Source organism: Panthera tigris, chromosome E1 (assembly GCF_018350195.1).
Source record: "Panthera tigris isolate Pti1 chromosome E1, P.tigris_Pti1_mat1.1, whole genome shotgun sequence".
NCBI classification, from domain to species: domain Eukaryota; kingdom Metazoa; phylum Chordata; class Mammalia; order Carnivora; family Felidae; genus Panthera; species Panthera tigris.
In genome coordinates this window covers 16630016-16648887 of record NC_056673.1, presented here as the reverse complement: position 1 = coordinate 16648887, position 18872 = coordinate 16630016, and the positions used below count along the sequence as shown (strand labels likewise).

The window sequence follows — 18872 nt, the reverse complement described above, 5'->3', positions numbered from 1 at the left end:
ATTATGCTAAGTGAAATAACTCAATCAGAGAAAGACAAATACCATATGATTGCACTCATTTGTGGAATTTAAGAAACAAAGCAGATGAACATATGGAAAGAGGAGGAAAAAAAGAGAAGAGAGGGGAAACAAAACCACAAGAGACTCTTAATGATAGGGAACAAACAAAGTTGATGGAGGGAAGTGAGTGGGAGATTGACTCAATGGGTGATGGGCATTAAGGAGGAAACTTGTTTTGATGAGAGCACTGAGTGTTGTATGTAAGTGATGAATTACTGAATTCCACTCCTGAAACTAAATTGCACTGTATGTTAACTAAAATTTAAATAAACTTATAAATAAATAAACAGTATAAACTCAGAAAAAAATCAACAAAAGTCCAACCACAAAAATGAGAAACCTTCATCAGTAGGAGGACCAAAAATAATAGGCAGTATTTGTTAATTGTCAAACATATGGTATAGAATAGATGCTTGTCTTCCAAAGGAAGGAGATATCGTGGTGGAAGCCTTCTTCAGGAAGGAGAGATTTTGAAATGTAAACAAGAAGGGTACATACCCTATGACTTATTAATTTATAATGAATGTCAAAGAAACTTGCACATACATACTGGAAGACATGTATAGCAAAACACTGGAGACAACCTACATGCCCACTGACAGGAGGATAAATCAATGGTGGTATACACACAGAGTGACATAGTATACAGTGGTGAAAATGAATGAATCACAGCTACAGGAACAACATGGATGGATATGGTAGCATGATGTGGAATAAAAAAGTAAGTCCCGGGGCACCTGGGCGGCTCAGTCGTTAAGCGTCTGACTTTGGCTCAGGTCATGATCTCGCGATTCATGAGTTCGAGCCCCGCATCAGGTTCTGTGCTGACAGCTCAGAGCCTGGAGCCTGTTTCAGATTCTGTGTCTCCCTCTCTCTCTGCCCCTCCCCTGCTCATGCTCTGTCTCTCTCTGTCTCAAAAATAAATAAAAACATTAAAAAAATAAGTCCCATAAAACTATATATATACATACACACACGCACGCACACATATATATATGAACACTCAGTGCTCATCAAAACAAGTGCCCTCCTTAATGCCCATCACCCATTGAGCCAATCTCCCACCCACTTCCCTCCATCAACTTTCAGTTTGTTCTCTATCATTAAGAGTCTCTTGTGGTTTTCAAAAATGAACTACTGGGACCTCATCAAAATAAGGAGCTTCTGCACAGCAAGGGAAACAATCAGCAAAACTAAAAGGCAATCGACAGAATGGGAGAAGATATTTGCAAACGACGTATCAGATAAAGGGTTAGTATCCAGAATCTATAAAGAACTTATCAAACTCAACACCCAAAACACAAATAATCCAGTGAAGAAATGGGCAAAAGACATGAATAGACACTTCTCCAAAGAAGACATCCAGATGGCCAACCGACACATGAAAACATGCTCCACGTCACTCATCATCAGGGAAATCCAAATCAAAACCACAATGAGATACCACCTTACACCTGTCAGAATGGCTCACATTAACAACTCAGGCAACAACAGATGTTGGCGAGGATGCGGAGAAAGAGGATCTCTTTTGCATTGTTGGTGGCAGTGCAAGCTGGTGCAGCCACTCTGGAAAACAGTATGGAGGTGCCTCAAAAAACTAAAAATAGAACTACCCTACGACCCAGCAATGGCACTACTAAGCATTTATCCATGGGATACAGGTGTGCTGTTTTGAAGGGACACATGCACGCCCGTGTTTATAGCAGCACTATCAACAACAGCCACAGTATGGAAAGAACCCAAATGTCCATGGATGGATGAATGGATAAAGAAGATGTGGTGTATGTATACAATGGAGTATTACTCAGCAATCAAAAAGAATCAAAAGAAATCTTGCCATTTGCAACTACGTGGATGGAACTGGAGGGTATTATGCTAAGTGACATTAGTCAGTCAGAGAAAGACAAAAATCATATGACTTCACTCATATGAGGACTTTAAGAGACAACACAGATAAACATAAGGGAAAGGACGCAAAAATAATATAAAAATAGGGAGGGGGACAAAACAGAAGAGACTCATACATATGGAGAACAAACAGAGGGTTGCTGGAGGGGTTGTGGGGGGGGATGAACTAAATGGGTAAGGGGCACTAAGGAATCTACTCCTGAAATCATTGTTGCACTATATGCTAACTAATTTGGATGTAAATTTTAAAAAATAAAAAATAAAATCAAATAAATAAAAATAAATAAATAAAATAGTATTTAAAAAAAAAAAGTCTCTTGTGGTTTTGTTTCCCTCTCTTCTCTTTTTTCCTCCTCTTCCCATATGTTCATCTGCTTTGTTTCTTAAATTCCACATATAAGTGCAATCATATGGTATTTGTCTTTCTCTGATTGAGTTATTTCACTTAGCATAATACATTCTAGCTTCATCCACATCTATGTACATATGTATGTGTGTATATGTATGTATGTGTGTGTGTGTGTGTGTGTATATATATATATATATAGTACGATGTCCTTTTCCTGAAATTTACAAATAGGCCAAACTAAACTACATGTTGTTTAGAAGTGCACACACAAACACACACACAATAACACTACTAGGAAAATAAAAGGAAGGGAAAGATAATACAAAAGCAAAATCGCAGGTTATTGGTGGGGCTGTGGGGGGGCAGGGGATGAAACAGGGTAGGAGCATGGAGTAAGATGTGTTATTGCAAATGCTCAAGTTTGGTAGCACATTCATAATTGTACAATTAAAAAAATAGAAGAGATATGGATGCAGAAGTGTGTAAGGCATTGTCAAGACCATGAGTAGAATGGAGATACTAGAGCAAATAATTTCTATATGGTGTTATGGGTAGATATTATTGGAAAATGAACTGGATCTGTATATGGTAGGACTTTTTCCCCTATCTCTTAATTTTTATTTATCTTTAATTTTTAAATTTCAGCATAGTTAACATACTATGTTACATGAGGTTCAGGTGTACAACATAGTGATTCAACTTCTCAATATATTGTGCTATGCTTACCTCAAGTATATCGTCATCTGTCACTGAATATGGTAGGAGTTTGAACCAGGGAATTGCATACTGCAAATTGTGTTTATTTTTCATTTTAGTTTTTGTTTTTGCATGTTGATATATTTTTATTCTTTAGAATAATTGGGGAGTGTGTTTATGATTGTTTAAATACCATGATTAATAAAAGCCATAAATTTGTCTTAGTGCCTTTGAGGTTCATTCCAGTTGTGTGATATGTATATATGTATGTATGTATGTATGCATGTATGTATTTATTAATTTTTTTACTTAAGTATAACCAACACACAATGTTACATTAGATTTAGGTGTACAACATAGTGATTCAACTTTTCTATCTGTTATGCTATGCTCTCCTCAAGTGTAGATACCATCTGTCACCATACAAAGCTATTACAATATTATTGACTATATCCCCTATGCTATGTCTTTTATTCCTGTGACTTATTCATTCTATAACAAGAAGCTTGTATCTCCCACTCCCCTTCAACCTTTTTGTCCATCTCCCCACCCACCTTCCCTCTGGCAACCATCAGTTTGTTCTCTGTATTTATAGGCCTGATTCTGCTTTTTGTTGTAAGTTGTTTTAATTTAATTTTATAAATATGTATTGAGACTTACTATTGGTAATCTAATTATGTATAAAATGACTAAGACTGGTTTGGGATTATGGAATTAGGAATGGAGAGGAGTGGCAACAAGATATATTGCCAAAGGCTAACAGGATAGGATTAAGTGGCCTATTGGATATGGAAGGTAAAAAGTAGGGAGGAGTCAGAGTTGACCCTGGAGTTTCATCTGGCTGAGCGGCGGAGTTAAAAAAACAAAACAGAAACAGGGAAGATGACACAGGATATTATGAGTTCAATACAGGAAGTCACTGTAAGATGTTTCATTAGACTTTGAGATGCCTTTGATATACCTGGTTTTCCATGGGGAGCAGTTGTCAGGGGCTTCAGTCTGCTATAAAAGGGGAATGAAAATTTCCCCCATAGATAAATGAACTTTTGATTAGTTCTTCATTTTGTGTTTATGTCTTTTAGCTAAACTACACATCCAATTTCCAAAGCCACACCCTGGTCAAGAAGTGAGGATGTCTTCAAAACAATTTCAGAAATACATACAGTTGGTTGTATCTGAACTCAGGGGCAATGAAGATCATGTTCTGGAAAGTGTTGTGGAGTTCCTGATGAATTCTTTAGAAAGGAGCCCTACTGAGAACCTGAGGAATTGTGCCAGGCGGAAGTGGCTATACCGAATCCAACATGCTGCAGAGACAAGTGGGGTATCTTTGGAGCCAGTGTACACCGAGACCTTTAAGGCTCTCACCCAGGTATGTTTTTCTAAAATGAAATATAAGAGGAAAAATTTCCTCCTAGTATGTGATGTTCAATGGTTGCAAAGGGGGAGCACACTAAATTCTCTTGAAAAATTACTGAGTACTGCTATAGATGTTTTGTTCATTCCAAAACATTACAGTGACCCAAAGCCTAGGAAAGACACAACTGGAATGATTGCAGGTTGGGAAGGTAGCAGTAGAGAGGAAAGGTATAAGAGACAGAATTGTGTCTTGGGATTTCTAATTTCATTTGTGCTGAGAGTCAATAAGCTTAGAGAAGACAATAGGCTAATATTGAAAAATACCAGTAAGGAGATGGTACAGGCAGTTCAAGCTACATTTTCCTTGAAAAATGTTTTAGGAGTCAGTTTAAAAAGGAACTATTTAGGGTCATCTGGGTGGCTCAGTCAGTTGAGCATCCAACTCCTGATTTTGGCTTAGGTCATGATCCCAAGGTCATGGGATCAGACCCTGTGTGGGGTTCTCGCTGAGTATGGAGCCTGGTTAAGACTCTCTCTTTCTCGCTCTCCCTCTGCCCCTCTCCCCTGCTTGCACACACTGTCTCTCTCTTTCTCTAAAATGAAAAAAAATTTAAAGGAACAATTTAAGGGGCACCTAGTTGGCTCAGTCAGTTAAGTGTCTGACTCTTGGTTTCCACTCAGGTCATGATCTCATGGTTCATCAAATCGAGCCCCGTGTTGGACTCTGTGATGACAGCATGGAGCCTGCTTAGGATTCTCTCTCTCCTCTCTCTCTGCCCTCCCCCCACTTGCTGACTCTCTTTCTCTCTCAAAATAAACATTAAAATTTTTAAAAGAAACTATTTAAATCATAAGGTCATTAGGAAGTAGGATCCAATATCACACAATATTTCATTGCACTGCCTAGAAACAAGCTGATACTATTATAGAATCATGTCACTTAAAACACATGACTCTGATGGACCACTGCCCACAGCTTTGCCACCCCCTCAGGCACTCCCAGCTTGCTGCCCCTCCCGGACAGAAACAGCCAGCATGGTTGTGATAGATAGATAGATAGATAGATAGAGATATAGATATATAGATATATAGACATATAGAGATAGATAGATAGATAGATAGATAGATAGATATCACAGATTCCACTAGTCCAGGGAACCTGGAGCCATTCAGCTCAATTAAATAGCAACACTTAATTAATGGACTAATCAACTGAATGGCTAAATTTTCCAATGTACTTTGAAATGGTGTGACCAGGAGCAGAAGACCAATCTAGAAAAAGAAGTATTACTCCAACTTGCTTCAGAGGTCTGTGGTACCCTAAGAGAAATCTTACTACATTTGCTAGTTACTCTATAGATCTTTTATGTAGAAAAGAAAGAATAAAGGCAAAAGAAACAAAAATACATGAAAAGTAAACCCAGTGCTTGCTTCAGCAGCACATACACTAAAATTGGAACAATACAGAGAAGATTAGCATGGCCCCTGCTCAAGGATGTCATGCTAATTTGTGAAGCATTCAATATTTTTCCAAAAATGAAAAGAAAAAAAAAAAAGCAAACCCAAATATATAGAAAGGGAAGGCAAAAATCAAGGAAAGCATTTTTCATGTCCCCAAATTATAGACATGCTCAATAATGTGTCAACACAATATTGTTAATAACATAATAATATTTTAGGTACAGAGAATTTTCTGTTATTTTAGTTAGAAATAGTAGTTGCATAAACTCTGCAATCTGAGACCCCAAGAAATTTTTTCCTGGCATAAATCAAATATCATAGCCAAACTATGTTAAGAATTCCCTGAGAGCATTTTTTCCTACATTCACTTCAGAGTAGATGGTGAAAATGTACTCAAGAAATATGAGTTAAATGAAGCCATATTCTTGCCCTGGCCCTCTAAGATAAATACTTTTAACTGAAGCCGAGACAATATGACTATAGTTCAAAGGGATCCAAGTTTTAAACCTCTAAATTTGAGAAGACTTGAGAGATTTTTTTTTAGTCTAGTTGACATAAAGTAAATCCATTCCATTCATTAAAACTCAGATTTGGGGGGCATTTGGGTGGCTCAGTTGGTTAGGCGTCCAACTTTTGATTTTAGCTCAGGTCATGATCTCACAGTTGTAGAATCTAGCCCCTCATCAGGCTCCACACTCACTGCGGAGATTCTCTCTGTCTCTCTCTCTCTCTCTCTCTCTCTCTCTCTTTCTGTCTCTCTCAAATAAAAAACAAAACCAAAAACTCAGGTTTAGGAGACAGCTGTGGTGTCAGCCTTTTCCCCACTGCCCATGAATGGTAATTATTGTGGTCAGATGCACAAACTGGCTAATGATGGGAGACATGATTAAGAGAATAACTCTTAATCACCAAATACATCATCAGAAACATTTTGACATAGGATGCTGAATCCCATGGAAACAAGAAGATCAGTGCTCACATTTCCCTCTTAGAAGAAAACAGACTACTGCCTGACAGAGGGAATGTTCTATTGAGGAACGTAGCTTCTACTTTAGATGATGCTCCATTTGTACTGAACAGGGTACTCTACAGGGACATGAAGGGAATCAGGTAAGAATTTCTTGAAGAGGTTGGTTTTACACTTCTAAAAAAAATAGTTCCCTTTCTGAAATAAACTAGTATAGAAATCCCAGTTAGCTTCCCAAGAGAGAAAGACCTCAGGCCACCAATGCTTCTGGAGTGGGAGGTGATGGGTTTCCAGTCTTAAATAATTTCACCTGGTCAATTCTAGAGCTGACTCCTAGGCAGTGATTTGCCATGTTGGAACTCTGCCTCACAACATCAGCTCAATTACTTCTGCCTGCTTTATAAGTTATGTCTCCAGCATCCTGTTCATATATGTTTTCTCTGGTATGAGCTAAGCTTGTTTTTTAATCTTTTTCTCAAGTCAGACTCTCCAAACTAGTAATTTCATGAGTCCACTTCTCTGACATATAATGACAATAACTATGAATGGAGAATTGATCTAATTTCCTGCACGGTTTCATCTAAAGCCTTCTCCCGTGCCTTTCTACCACCTTCTAATTCCTATTCCTCAGCTTTACAGTAGTGGATGAAGGGAAGCCAATACATGTCCCCCAGGTTCAGCACCATGGGAACGTCTTCTTCTGGAACAATTCCATCAACAAGAGTGATCAAAATGGTTCATTCCTGGCTCTGCCTCTTCAGGATGCATATATGAGGGTCTTTGGGGTCATGGCTGTTGACACCCTAAGAGATCCCCAAAAAATAAACATCTTTGTGCCTCATGAGATCAGATTCTATCAGGTAAGTCATGGAGAAATTCTTCAAGAGAAATGGTAAGATGGCCTCTCCTTCTATACTTTTTAAAAAGCAAAACCTAAAACCAGATGAAAATAGATAGTGTCATCATACTTGTTACTGTTTACTGTGTATGTCTAACAGTCTTTGGAGAGGTTCTCCATTACACACAGGACTCTCAGCCTCATCTATGCTTTAGCTTCTGGGAAGATTGTTAATATGTGTCCTATTGCATTAATTATAGGAAGAGCATTTTATGCTGTAGCACTGAAATCCAACCATTAGACTACTAACTAAGACCCACAAAGTAGGAATGAATCTTTAGAAGGGAGATATTTATGTTTTATTAGTAGGGGGAATCTAGAAATCTTTTACTCTTTCCACAAATGCATTCCCATGACTCTTAATTTCAGTGTCATGATTTTTAAGGATGAAGAATGTAGGAAGAAACCTAAATGTTTCTTGAGTATTCATGTTTTCAAATTAGATCACAAAAAAGATGGGCACTTAAAATTTTTTTCAATGTTTCTTTATTTTTGAGAGTATGAGCAGGGAAGGGGCAGAGAGAGGGGGAGACACAGAATCTGAAGCAGGCTCCAGGCTCTGAGCTGTCAGCACAGAGCCCGACATGGGGCTTGAATCTATGAACCAGGAGATCATGACCTGAGATAAAGTTGGATGCTTAACCGACTGAGCCACCCAGGTGCTCCAAAAGATAAGCACTTTTAAGACTATAACTGGATCATTTATTTCTACAAGCATTTTAATTTGATTTTATGAATAGTAATTGCAATGAAGAAAGATTGAAAGCCTTTATGGAGGCGATGGACTGGGATGTAGCAACAGTCAGGAACTTGCTATGCCTTTACCACGTATTCCCCTCTAAGCGTCTGGCTCTTTATGTTTATCTACCACAATTTCAAATTTTCTCTTCTCAGGGTACCTGGGTGACTCAGTCAGGTAGATTAAACTCTTGATTTCAGCTCAGGTCATGATCTCACAGTTTGTGAGTTCAAGCCCCTCATTGGGCTCTGTGCTGTCAGCACAGAGCACTGTGCTTGGGAATCTCTCTCCCTCTCTCTTTGCCTCTCCCACTCTCTCTATCTCTCAAAATAAATAAACTTAAAAAAATTTTTTCTCTTCCCATTTATTGGATGTATAACTGAGGAAAGTGGTGGAATCTTTTTCTCTGGACATTTTAAAAAAATGTTTATTTAGTTATTTTGAGGGAGAGAGAGCCCAATGTGGGGCTCAAATTCATGAACTGTGAGATCATGACCTGAGCCGAAATCAAGAGCTGGACCCTTGGGGCGCCTGGGTGGCGCAGTCGGTTAAGCGTCCGACTTCAGCCAGGTCACGATCTCGCGGTCCGTGAGTTCGAGCCCCGCGTCAGGCTCTGGGCTGATGGCTCGGAGCCTGGAGCCTGTTTCCGATTCTGTGTCTCCCTCTCTCTCTGCCCCTCCCCCGTTCATGCTCTGTCTCTCTCTGTCCCAAAAATAAATAAAAAATGTTAAAAAAAAAAAAAAAGAGCTGGACCCTTAACTGACTGAGTCACCTAGGTGCCCCTGGACATCTTTTTAATAATGTGATTCACTCTTATCTGATATAAGAATGATATAAAGATATCAAGAAGAAAATGGAGGAGTATGGAGTTAACAGTAGGTGAATTATATATAATCTTATTAGAGACCATGTCAAAATGAACTTTATTTTTTATTTTTTTAAGTTTATTTATTTTGAGAGAGAGAGAAAGCATGCTCAAGTGGGGAAAGGGCAGAGAGAGAGAGAAAGAGAGAGAGAGAGAGAGAGAGAGAGAGAGAGAGAGTCCCAAGCAGACCCTCTGCTGTCAGCACAGAGCCTGACGTGGGGCTCAAACCCTTGAACCGTGAGATCATGACCTGAGCTGAAGTTGGACACTTAACCACCCAGGTGCCCCTCAATATGAACTTTAAATAGATTCTCCAGGACCTAGAGGTAAAGTGTCCTGAGTTACCCTTAGATGCCTCAGGTTGTATTATAAAATTCATATAGTCTTGAAGAATTTGTGGTTCCTAGAGTCTCTTGACAACAAGACAACAGATGCGTTCTAAGGACTTCATCCCCCTTTTCTGTGTAACAGCCTCTCTTAATGCCTATAAGAAGACTGTGTTGTCTAGCATGTTGCAGGCCTTGGACCAGAGTACAACCTGTACTGATCTGATGACAAAAAGGACAGAAAGATCCAGAAATTGAAATTGCATCATATCAGGGCAGCTCCTACCCATCTGCCCAAGGCTGTCATTAGCTCCTGGCTTTTAAATATTTTTTCTCATTTCAAACTTTATCTTGTTCTTCTGACTCTATTCTCTGATAGCACATATCACAAATTTCACTGGATGATTATCAGGAAACATAATAAAGTTATGCGGATCTTGTAGTAGATATTTCCTTACATCTTTGATTTCTTGAGATCTTTTTTTTTCATAGTAGAATCTGGAACACTGCCTTTTGAGAACTGATGAATACTTTGTCTGAAGTAGGTCATCATTAATTTAAAAAGATAATCCGGGGCACCTGAATGGCCCAGCGGTTGAGCATCAGACTTCAGCTCAGGTCACGATCTCAGGGATCGTGAGTTTGAGCCCCACATCGGGATCGCTGCTATCAGCACACAGCGTGCTTCAGATCCTCTGTCCCCCTCTCTCTGCCCCCTCCCCGTTTGTGCTTTCTCTGAAAAATAAACATTAAAAAAAAGATAAGCCAATTGGTGCATTATTCTGCTATTTTAAAAAGAAAAGACAGTTGGGGTGCCAGGGTGGCTCAGTCAGTTAAGTGTCCGACTTTGGCTCAGGTCATGATCTCACAGCTTGTGGGTTCAAGTCCCATGTTGGGCTCTGTGCTGACAGCTCAGAGTCTGGAGCTGCTTAGGATTCTGTGTCTCCCTGTTTCTGCTTCTTCCCTGCTCACACTCTTTCTCTCTTCTCTCTCAAAAATAAACATTAAAAACAATTTTTTCAAAAGACAATTAAAATTTTCTGTCTCTACAGGGTGTTGCCAATGTCTTTAGCACTGCCTATCACTACGTCCACAGCAGGGAGCACATCCTGCATGTTGTGATCACTGGCATCGCCTGGCTCTGTGAGATCACATCTGACATCACCACCATCACTACATACTTCATCGAGCCTGGCCCAAAGCAGGTAGGCAAGGTGGGGCAATGTTAGACCTCTAACAGAGTCTCTAGATAGTATTGTCTTGCTAATATGCTAAAAGCATATTTAGTTAGCTATTAGGCCAACTGGGGACGTACTTCCCATGATCCCAACTCAAGATCCTTGGTTGTGAGTGGCAAAAGTCCATCTCAAACCGCCTTAAGCAAAAAAGGGAATTGATTGACTTGTGTGATCAAAATGAAGAATGGACAGGAGTCAGGCTGGCTTCCAGGATGACCAGAAAGAACCAGGAATTCGATATCGTCAGCGCTCTCTCATGTTCTTTCTCTCTGAAAGTCTCATGTGTGCTTCCCTCTACACTTTAGCTTGGTCCTTCCAGTTTAAGATAGGCTTTCTCCATAGGGCAAGCCAGATGCTTGGTAACTAAAAAAGAATCCTCTTGTTTCAATTTGGAAAACCCAAGAGAGCATTTTTAGTCTATCCTGAGACATGGCCCCCATCCGGGGGTGGGGCTGGTGGAGTTTACAATAACTGGCAGCCCCCACCAGAATCGTATGGGTGAAATAGGAAGGAATGAGGCACTACTCTTTTGGAAAGACATGATTACATCACACCAGTTAAAGAAAAAAGGCCCATCTATAATGTAATGAGTTTTTGCTGAATGTTTGTTGTGCTTCTTTACACTCCCCCCCCCACACAAAGTTTTTATTTAAATTTCAGCTAGTTAATGTACAGTGAAATATTAGTTTCAGGTGTAGAATTTAGTGATTCATCACTTACATACAGCACCTGGTGCTCATCACAACCAATGCCCTCCTCAATCTCCATCACCTATGTAACCGATCCCCCCCACCTTCATCCACCTCCTCTCCAGTAACCACCAGTTTGTTCTCTATAGTTAAGAGTCTGTTTCTTGGTTTGCCTCTCTCTCCTTTTTTTTTTTTTTTTTACACTTAATTTTAATGTTAAGATTTTGCATGTAGTGAGAATGGGTGGAAATGTGTCTGTCTTCCTTTTAAGAAAGGGGTGCCTGGAGAGCTCAGTCAATTAAGCATCTGACTCTTGGTTTTGGTCATAATCTTGCAGTTCATGGGATCGAGCCCCATGTCGGGTTCTACACTGACAGCATGGAGCCTGCTTGGGATTCCCTCTCTCTCTCTCTCTGGCCCTCTCCTGCTCTCTCCTTCTCAATAAATAAATAAACATTAAAAAAGAAAAAAGAAGGGTGCTTGGGTAGCTTGGTCAATTAAGCATCTGGCTCTTGGTTTTGGCTCGGGTCATGATCTCAAAATTCATGAGTTTTCAGAGCCCTGCATTGGGCTCTGCTCTGGGTGTGGAGCCTGCTTGGGATTCTCTGCCCCTCCTGCTCTCTCTCTCTCTCTCTCTCTCTCTCAAAATAAATCAATAAACAAACAAACAAAAAAAGGCTAAACAATCCTGCGTGGTGCCTGATCAGGTGATAGCATCACCTTGGTGGTCTCTCAGTCCCTCGGCTAGCCCTCCACATGTGTCTGTCCCCTTCTCTCCAGGCTTCTTCTTTCTTCTCTCAGTGGCTGGACCAAGCTGATGAGGGCTTGGCCAAACAGCGGAATCACAGAGCTCTCTGATGGAGCGAACAGACTGAGGAGGTGGAGAACCCTAGTCCAGGGTGCTGCTCCTGGGGGTGGGGTAGGAATGGGAACCTCCAAGTACCCTCAGAATGGGGGTGGACAACTCACTGGGGGGTGAGGTGGGTGAGGACCATTTGGTGTGGGGGACAGACCACCAGGTCTGATGGGCCACAGTCATAGTGTGGGATCTGGGGAGGATTTGACTTGGCCAGTGTCCACACCTAAGAAGACCCCTGTTTGGGCCTTAAGGGAAATGATATCTAGGGCACTGTGAAGAAAGTTAAAATCACCCACAGCAGTCAACAAAAAGTGTGCCTTCAGGGGCATGTAGTTTTCACAATCGCAATGCTGTGGACAAGATCACAAGGGTCACTGTCCATCTAAGTCATGTTATGGAGTGAAAAAGATCATTCCCAGAATGAGGAGGAGGACCACTCTGCAGCCCAGGGTCTGGGTGAGGTCACAGCTGGGCAGAGACCAGTGCACCTGTCCAAGGGTGTAGTCAGGGGTTTGTCCTAAGTGGAAGATAGGTGAGGTTTTGGTGTTAAAAATGGCTGTGGGTGGCAGTAGGGATACCTTTTTCCAAGCACTTAATTCTACTAACTTCCTAAACCTCCTCCTTCCTCATCTGCAGCTTCTCCAGTCTATTCTGCTCTCTTCTCCAACCCGCTCTGCTTCATAAAGTAGACAGTATCAATAGGCTCCTTGGCTTCTGTTTAGGTTTGTCCAATGAGACATACCAATAGGAGATGCAGGACACGCGGAGAGTGAGGCTGGGGTAATTTGCTTCTGGCAGTCTCTCTGCCAGGTTGCTGTAGATTGGCTGTACTCTTCTACTAAAGGCCACTACACCTTCAGTCAGGTGACTCTCTCCATACAGCTGTCCTCTCCAGGTTCTAGTAGTCACTTTCTTCCCTTGCCTCTTCAGGCTAAGTGTGGTAACAATTCCCTATTGTTACTAGGCCTGGGATTCTGTATACTACCCAGGCCTTTGCAAATAGTCCCTGATTGGGGCTCCTGGGTGGCTCAGTCTGTGGAGCATTTGGTCCTTGATTTCTTGATTTTGGCTCAGGTCATGATCTCAGGGTCGTGGGATGGAGCCCTGGGTTGGGCTCTGAGCTGAGCTTGGAGCCTGCTTAGGATTCTCTCTCTCTCCCTCTGCCCCTTCCCCGCTCACTCCCTCTATCTGTCTTTCTAAAATATATATAATTTCTTCCAAAAAACTCTAAGAAAAATCCCCCAATTTTTTAAGTTGACCAAATGATTTTAATTTTCATTCGGAGAAAGAATAAATAAGTGCATGAGCATTGCTAAGAAAATTCAGGATGAGAGGGAATTTACCATCTTTGGGGAAGAATGGCTAACCCTACACCAAAGTTGAAACAATTAAAGTGAGGCTGATACATTGATGGCATAATCATGTGCAACTTCCTTGCACCAAAATTATAGACAAAATAAGTTGCTTTAGGTGAATCGGGGGAAATTGCCACATATTTAACAAAGGGTTAACACTGCTCTACACAAATCAATAAGATTTTTTAAAAAATCCAAAAGAAAAAAAGCAAAAGACAAGTCTACTAAAAAAAATTAAAAAAAAACCATGCTCAATAAACATATGGAAAAAATGTTCCATTGTTCTTATAATGAAATAAATACAGTTAAATAAAAGTTAACTTTTTACCTAATAAATTGAAAAATATTTTTTAACTATAACTTAAAATGCCTGTTAGACATCTAAGTGGAGATATTAAAAAGACAGTTGAATATATGAGCTAGTATTGGGGGAAAAAATCCAGTCTAGCAAATAAATGGTACTGAAAACTGTGAGACTGGGTTATACAACATCATTAATGTATTTCGTGCTACCAAATTGTACACCTTTGAATGGTTAAAGTAATAATATTATGCTATGTATATTTTACCATAATAACCTAAAACAAAACAAAAACCATGAAACTAGAGGGAGTGACCAAGAGAATGAATGAATATAGAAAAAAAGTCTGAGGTCCAAGCCCTGAGGTACTCCCAAGTGTTTGGAATCATTGTGGCTCAAAATTATATTGACTTTGACCTATCATATGAAAACCATTTTATGTCCTGACCCCTTACAGACACACATACATACACACACACTTAAGACTGAAGTTTCACAAAACAATACCTACTTTTACTATGTGATGTTTTCTGCTATTTTCTATATATTTCATTCTTTCTTTAAAAAATGTTTGTCACAAGAAAAACAAAGCAGAGGAGGGTAAATACTAAATGATGTGTAATATATAAGGTGAGAATGAACCGATGCTATTATTCCCACCTTCCAGAAGTTCATGTTAGCCCACTTCTGTTTTCCAAAGGCCCTCAGTAGTATCTGTTTTTGCTAACTGAAAGAAATCCGAAGAGGATTTTGCTTTTATGAAAAAAGGTAAAAAGTGAAAATAGCATTTGGTGTTTGTTTGGAGTTAGCCCCCAGAGCAGCAAGAGTGTCCCCACCAAGACCTCCTTCCCCCCAGCTGCACTCAGCAAAACCACCACATCTTTGAATTGTGTCTGTGAGCATCTGTGCTTTATCTCAATTTATTTTGTGCATCCATTAGCAAGGTGCATTCTAAGGTATCAGAAAAGCCTAAGAATCATTATTTCAGGGGTCTGGGAATGCTCAAAAATTTTTCTGTATGATTTAATAGTAATTGCTTCTTCACATTATGCCAGTCCAGCTTATGAAAGGTTTCATAGGAATGCTCTACTTTCATATAGTGGGGCAAAGCTGTATTGGAAAGGTAAGGGGGGAAATAACAAGCCAGTAGCAGAAGAAAGAAAATGGGGGAAAATATCGTTGCAGCTCTTTCTCTAAACTGTTTCCTAGAAAATTTTAACTATGGTAGTTATCTCACTACTGAATAATTACTGAGGCACTTGCTGAATTTATAGTTTCTTGCTCCAACTAAAATTAAATGAAAAGCTTGTTTTTAGGCATATTATTTTACCAACCCCTTATTTTCTATAGTATGCTTCCAGTCTTTTTTTTACCATAAAATCTTTTTTTAAATTAATTTTATTTTTTATTTTTTAAAATTTACATCCAAATTAGTTAGCATATAGTGCAACAATGATTTCAGGAGTAGATTCCTTAGTGCCCCTTACCCATTTAGTTCATCCCCCCCCCCACAACCCCTCCAGCAACCCTCTGTTTGTTCTCCATATGTATGAGTCTCTTCTGTTTTGTCCCCCTCCCTATTTTTATATTATTTTTGCGTCCCTTCCCTTATGTTTATCTGTGTTGTCTCTTAAAGTCCTCATATGAGTGAAGTCATATGATTTTTGTCTTTCTCTGACTAATGTCACTTAGCATAATACCCTCCAGTTCCATCCACGTAGTTGCAAATGGCAAGATTTCTTTTGATTCTTTTTGATTGCTGAGTAATACTCCATTGTATACATACACCACATCTTCTTTATCCATTCATCCATCCATGGACATTTGGGTTCTTTCCATACTGTGGCTGTTGTTGATAGTGCTGCTATAAACACGGGCGTGCATGTGTCCCTTCAAAACAGCACACCTGTATCCCATGGATAAATGCTTAGTAGTGCCATTGCTGGGTCGTAGGGTAGTTCTATTTTTAGTTTTTTGAGGCACCTCCATACTGTTTTCCAGAGTGGCTGCACCAGCTTGCACTGCCACCAACAATGCAAAAGAGATCCTCTTTCTCCGCATCCTCGCCAACGTCTGTTGTTGCCTGAGTTGTTAATGTGAGCCATTCTGACAGGTGTAAGGTGGTATCTCATTGTGGTTTTGATTTGGATTTCCCTGATGATGAGTGATGTGGAGCATGTTTTCATGTGTCGGTTGGCCATCTGGATGTCTTCTTTGGAGAAGTGTCTATTCATGTCTTTTGCCCATTTCTTCACTGGATTATTTGTGTTTTGGGTGTTGAGTTTGATAAGTTCTTTATAGATTCTGGATACTAACCCTTTATCTGATACGTCGTTTGCAAATATCTTCTCCCATTCTGTCGATTGCCTTTTAGTTTTGCTGATTGTTTCCCTTGCTGTGCAGAAGCTCCTTATTTTGATGAGGTCCCAGTAGTTCATTTTTGCTTTTGTTTCCCTCACCTCTGGAGACGTGTTGAGTAAGAAGTTGGTGCGGCCAAAATCAAAGAGGTTTTTGCCTGCTTTCTCCTCGAGAATTTTGATGGCTTCCTGTCTTATATTTAGGTCTTTCATTCATTTTGAGTTTATTTTTGTGTATGGTGTAAGAAAGTGGTCCAGGTTCATTCTTCTGCATGTCACTGTCCAGTTTTCCCCGCACCACTTGCTGAAGAGCCTGTCTTTATTCCATTGAATATTCTTTCCTGCTTTGTCAAAGATTAGTTGGCCATACGTTTGTGGGTCCATTTCTGGGTTTTCTATTCTGTTCCATTGATCTGAGTGTCTGTTCTTGTGCCAGTACCATACTGTCTTGATGGTTACAGCTTTGTAGTGTAGCTTGAAGACTGGGATTGTGATGCCTCCTGCTTTGGTTTTCTTTTTCAAGATTGCTTTGGCTATTCGGGGTCTTTTCTTGTTCCATACAAATTTTAGGATTATTTGTTCTAGCTCTGTGAAGAATGCTGGTGTTATTTTGATAGGGATTGCATTGAATATGTAGCTTGCTTTGGGTAGTGTCGACATTTTAACAATATTTGTTCTTCCTATCTAGGAGCATGGAATCTTTTTCCCTTTTTTTGTGTCTTCTTCAATTTCTTTCATAAACTTTCTATAGTTTTCAGCGTATAGATTTTTCATCTCTGGTTAGATTTATTCCTAGGTATTTTATGGTTTTTTGTGCAATCTTTTTTAAAAATTTCTTTTAACATTTACTCATTTTTGTGAGACAGAGACAGAGCACAAGCGGGGGAAGGGCAGAGAGAGATGGAGACACAGAATCTGAAGTAGCTGATAGCACAGAGCCCAACGTGGGACTCAAACCCACGAACTATGAGATCATGACCTGAGCTGAAGTCAGACATTTGACTGAGCCACCCAGGTGGCCCAGTATGGTTCCAATCTTAACAAAAGTGGCCAAATTGACAAAATTTTGAGGGGAGAGGTGGGAACAGGAGAGGAATTGTTTAGTTTGGGCTAAAGATTTAAACCTAGAAACACAGACACAGTGAGATTCTAACCATGGAATTAGATGGATTCAAACCATGGAAGAAATATATTAGGAAAAGCTAGATGCTCCATTGCCAGCATCAGAGAATCTTTACAGTTTGCTAAACATTCTATTGAAAACATTTTTCATCTAAAGGGTTTGGGAGAACACTTGAGGTCATGGCAAGTAAACGTTCCACACCGCAAAACAGTTGTTCTTCTCCCAGGCACCATTCATCATGCTGCCCCTATTGATCCTATTGTCAAGGTTCCCTCTTAATCAAAGAACTTTTTCTTTATTTTTAAATGTTTGTTTATCTTTGAGAGGGTGTGAGTGGGGGAGGTGCAGAGAGAAAGGGGGACAGAGGATCTGAAGCAGGCTCCACGCTGACAGCAGAAAGCCCCACGTGGAGCTCGAACTCATGGGTGAGATCTTACCTGAATGGAAGTCGCTCAACCAACTGAGCTACCCACGTGCTCCAATCAAAGAACTTTTTTTTTTAATGGTTATTTATTTTTCAGAGACAGAGAGAGACAGAGTGTGAGTGGGGGAGGGGCAGAGAGAGAGAGAAAGACATAGAATCCAAAGCAGGCTCCAGTCTCTGAGCTGTCAGCACAGAGCCTGATGTGGGGCTCGAACTCACAAGCCGTGAGATCATGACCTGAGCCGAAGTCAGAGTATTAACTGACTGAGCCACCCAGGCACCCCTCAAAGAACTTTTTAAAGGCAGACATAAAAACCCCTTTTTACTTCTTCCAATTGAATTAGTCTTTTCTACAGTCATATATTATACAGTCATAAGATATATCCTGCATATTTTACAAGATATGTTAATATTACTTTCTTATAAGTAAATCAGTCTCCACCAATAAATAAATAAATAAATAAATAAATAAATAAATAAATAAATAGTTGGTCAAGACTCAGTCCAAACTCTTCAAATTGTAAACATTAAATATGTGCAGTTTTTTGTATATCAATGATACCTCAATAAAACTGGTTTTAAAAGGCATTAAGGGGTGCCTGGGTGGCTCAGTCAGTTGAGCATCTGACTCTTGATTTCAGCTCAGGTCATGATCCTAGGTTCGTGGGATTGAGCCCCATCCAGGCTCTGCACTAAGCATGGAAACTGCTTAAGATTCTCTTTCTCTCCCTCCCTCCCTCTCTCTCTCTCTCTCTCAAATAATAACATAAAATAAAGGCATTAAAATGTTTTCACAGCCCATAGGTAGGTTATGGCCTACAGCTTGAAAACCTCTTAGAGGTGAGGAAGACAAAGAAGCAGCAAGAAATATGAGTGATTTGTAGGAATACTGGAGAGA

The 18872-nt window shown here is 40.0% G+C and overlaps 1 protein-coding gene and 1 non-coding gene across 14 annotated transcripts in view; both read left to right on the top strand.

Moving 5' to 3' along the window:
• The window catches only part of EFCAB5 (EF-hand calcium binding domain 5), a 188083-nt gene that overhangs the window by 148405 nt on the left and 20806 nt on the right, over positions 1-18872 (top strand). For all 13 annotated transcript variants that reach the window (XM_042966610.1, XM_042966608.1, XM_042966609.1 and 10 more), the window contains 4 exons: positions 4096-4385; positions 6774-6943; positions 7432-7660; positions 10681-10833. In XM_042966610.1, the coding sequence (XP_042822544.1) occupies positions 4096-4385; positions 6774-6943; positions 7432-7660; positions 10681-10833 (842 nt within the window). The remainder of the gene's footprint in view (positions 1-4095; positions 4386-6773; positions 6944-7431; positions 7661-10680; positions 10834-18872) is intronic.
• Positions 5796-5902, top strand: LOC122233921. Its single transcript, XR_006211636.1, has one exon. It is a non-coding gene; the product is annotated as a U6 spliceosomal RNA (small nuclear RNA).